The sequence below is a fragment of the Parus major genome, unplaced genomic scaffold (genome assembly GCF_001522545.3).
Source record: "Parus major isolate Abel unplaced genomic scaffold, Parus_major1.1 Scaffold590, whole genome shotgun sequence".
In the NCBI taxonomy this organism is placed as follows: domain Eukaryota; kingdom Metazoa; phylum Chordata; class Aves; order Passeriformes; family Paridae; genus Parus; species Parus major.
The window spans coordinates 8,615-12,164 of record NW_015379478.1 but is presented as its reverse complement, the minus strand read 5'-3'; the positions used below and the strand labels follow the sequence as shown (position 1 = coordinate 12,164).

At 62.6% G+C, this 3,550-nt stretch overlaps 1 protein-coding gene across 1 annotated transcript in view; it reads right to left on the bottom strand.

Annotated features, from left to right (window-relative positions):
• The window catches only part of LOC107199336 (DNA-directed RNA polymerase II subunit RPB1-like), a gene marked incomplete at its 3' end in the record, with an annotated part of 4,902 nt that extends 1,385 nt beyond the window's left edge, over window positions 1-3,517 (bottom strand). Inside the window, exons 1-2 of the mRNA XM_015616661.3 lie at window positions 1,021-3,517; window positions 130-262 (exon numbers count right to left, since the gene is read on the bottom strand). Of these exons, the coding sequence (XP_015472147.2) occupies window positions 130-262; window positions 1,021-1,110 (223 nt within the window). The remainder of the gene's footprint in view (window positions 1-129; window positions 263-1,020) is intronic.
• Between the last annotated feature and the right edge of the window lie 33 nt (window positions 3,518-3,550).

Below are 3,550 nucleotides of genomic sequence, written 5' to 3'. Positions count from 1 at the left end.
AGAATTTAGGGGTTCAGGGCCCTCCCTGTGAGGGATTTGTGGGGTTCAGGACTCTCCTGGTGAGGCTCAGGGGGGTCCCCATTGGGAGGATTTGGGAGGATTTGGGGGTTCAGGACCCCCCTCACTCACCAGCACAGGTCTGGCAGCGCCCCGTCCTCTCGATGACGCCCTGCCGGGGGTCCATGAGCCCCCCCAGTTTGGGGCGTCCCCCCTCGGTGGTTTCGGGGTATTTGATGCCCCCCTCGGTCACCGACATTCGTTTCTGGGGGGGAAAAAGGGGAAACTGAGGCAAATGGAGACCCCCAAATTCATCCACAAGACCCCCCACAAAAAAATCCCAAATGGGTGGGAGTACAAGTGACACCCTCGGGTGACAACAAACAACTCAATCACCCCAAAACCCCTCCTGGGCTCGCTGAGTAACTTCAAGGAGCCCCAAAAGCTCTCCAGAGCTCCCTGAGCGGCTCCCAGGGACCCCAAAACCCCTCCAGGACACCCCAAAGCTCTTCCGGAGCTCCCCTAAAAACCTCCAGGTACCCCAAGTCTCCACGTCAGCCTAAAGCTCTTCCAAGACACCTCCAGAGACCCAAAGCTCCTCAAAGACAGCCTGAAACCCTCCCAGGCACCCCAAAACCCCTCCGAGGCCTTTCTCAAGGTCCCCTGAGCACCCTCAGGGACCCCAAAATTCCTCCTGAGGCTCCCTAGAGACGCCAAAACGCTGCCAGGGGACCCTGTGCCACTCTCGGACACCCCAATGCTCTTCCAGAGGCTCCCTGGGAACCCCAAAACCTTCCCGAACCCCGTTCGTGTCCCCGAACCCCCTCAGAGCTCTCCCCTCTCCCCCAGTTCAGCCCCCCGGGCCTGTGGGGGGCGCTGTCCCCGCCCGTCCCCGCCCGGGGCCTCTCCGCGCCCCGCTCTCGCTGCCCCGGCGCCATCTCCCGCCGCCGCTCGCCCTCAGCCGCCGGCCCCGCTCCCTCCTCGGGCCCCGCGGTTCCGTCCGCGCCGCCCCGGCCCCGGTACCATCTCATCGGGGCTCAGGATTCCGAACTGGACTCGTTTGATGGTGCGCAGCGGGCAGGCGCTGTCGCCCGAGGGCGGCCCGCCGTGCATGGCGCCGGTGCAACCGCGGCCTCGCGCCGCTCCGACTGCTCGGAATCGACCCCTTCACGGAAGGGTTGGAGCGGGAGAGTTTGAACCCCACGGGGGAACCGGGAACTGGCGCCTCACGGAGCCGCCGGCACGGAGCTCCCCTTTTCCACTGCGGCCGCCCCGCGCCCAAGGCGCGATTGGGCGCTGTGAGGCGGCGGCGCCATCTTATATAGACTCGGCCCCCGCGCGCCGCCGGAGGGGGCGTGGCCGGAGCGTACCAAGCGCCTCACAAGCAATAGGGGGGGCCGCCGAGAAGAAGCGGCGGGAAAGAAAGGAAGAAGCGAGCCCCGTTACGGCCCGGGAGGCGAACGACGAGCGGGGAAAGGGGACGGAGTCGGCGGCTGCTCCGTGAAGCCCTCGCGGGACGCGCCGTCGCCGGACCCCCCGCTTCCAGCACGGTGGGATCGGTTCATGAATAATTTATTTTCAAAGCACCGCCCCGCCCGGAGCTGAGAGATCGGAGGGGCGGAGGGAGGGCGGCGAAATGACCTCAGGAGCCGGCGGGGATTGACGGAGTTTGACGGAGATCAACGAAGCACTGCCGGAAGTGGGCGGAGATCACCGAAGGGCCTCCGGAGGGTGACGGAAATGACCGAAGTTAAACGGAGGTGCCCGAACGCTGACGGAAAGAGACGGAACTGGCCGAAACAGTGGCGGAAGTTATCGAAAGGTGCCGAAGCACGAGCGGATGATCCCGGAAATTGCCGAGTGTCACACGAAAGATGCCGAAGCAAAGGCCTACGGTGACGGAAAGGGGCGAAGCTCCGCTCCAGCCGCGGCCTGCACAGCCCCGGCCTCGCCCACCCGTCCCGGCCGCTCCCTGTGCTCCCAACCCGGCTGTGGCCGCTGGGAAAGGCCGAGGCTTTGGGGCCTGTTCCGGAGGAGACGGAGGGGTGGTGGGGAAGGGGCTGAAGAGGAGCAGTGAGAGTGGAGGAGTATTCTAGGAGTGAGAAGAGGGAATTTGAGGGGACAGGAGGAGTTGGGGGCGCAATTAAGGGCCTGAAGGTTGTTGGCAGGGCAGGAGGGGTGTGAGGTTATAATTGGGGTAGGAAAGGGGTATTTGTTTGTGGAACAATTACAGACAAAGAGGGAGATTTAGCGGAGCAGGAAAGGTTTTGGGGGGACAATTGGAGCAGTAAAAAAATGTTTGAGGGGAGCAGGAGAGTTTTGGAGGGGCAGGAGGGCATAATAAAAAAAAAGGCGAACGTTGATGTTTGGAGGAAAATGGTGTTTTGTGGGGAGCACGAGGGCTTGGGGGGAATTTGGGGGGCACAGAAGGAGCGGTTTGGGGAGCAGAGGAGGATTTTGGGGGTCAGGAGTGGGGGGAGTTCCCCCTTGTCACCAGGGGTGACGCGGGTGTGACATCTCAGGGTGTCACCGCGCACAGGCGGACACACCTGACACGGTCTGAGGTACAACCCAACCTGTGCCCTGAGGTACAACCCAACCTGTGCCCTCACCACGCACAGGCGGACACGCCTGACACAGTCTGAGGTACAACCCAACCTGTGCCCTCACCACACACAGTCGGACACGCCTGACACGGTCTGAGGTACAACCCAACCTGTGCCCTCACCGCGCACAGGCGGACAGAGGTGACACAGTCTGAGGTACAACCCAACCTGTGCCCTCACCTGGCACAGCCGGACACATCTGACACAGTCTGAGGTACAACCCAACGTGTGCCCCACCCCGGCACAGCCGGACACATCTGACACAGTCTGAGGTACAACCCAACGTGTGCCCCACCCCGGCACAGCCGGACACTCAACACCCCCCACACCACGGTGACAACGTGACACGAGGTGGCACGGTGACAACTGAACGCCCCCGTACACAGAACAGGGTCTCTGCTCTGGTTGTTGTGGCCCTGGTGGTGGTGTTGTCCCCGCGGTTGTGTCACCGCTTTGTCCCCGTTGTTGCGCTGTGGCACCGTGGTTGCGTTCCTCGCCACGTGCCCGGCTCTGTCCCCTCCTGTCACCGGTTGAGATTTCTGTCTCCGGTTGTGTCCCCGGTTGTGTCTCTGGTTGTGTCCCCGGTTGTATCCCCGGTTGTAACCCCAGTTGTGTCCTTGGCTGTTTTCCCGGTTGTGTCCCCGGTTGTGTCCCCGGTTGTATCCCCAGTTGTGTCCCCGGCTGTGTCTTTGGTTGTGTCCCCAGTTGTGTCCCAGTTGTGTCCCCGGTTGTAACCCCAGTTGTGTCCTTGGCTGTTTTCCCGGTTGTGTCCTTGGTTGTATCCCCGGTTGTGTCCCCGGTTGTGTCCCCGGTTGTGTCCCCAGTTGTATCCCCAGTTGTGTCTCCAGTTGTATCTCCGGTTGTGTCCCCGGTTGTGTCCCCAGTTGTGTCCCCGGTTGTGTCCCCGGTTGTGTCCCCAGTTGTGTCCCCGGTTGTGTCCCCCACTT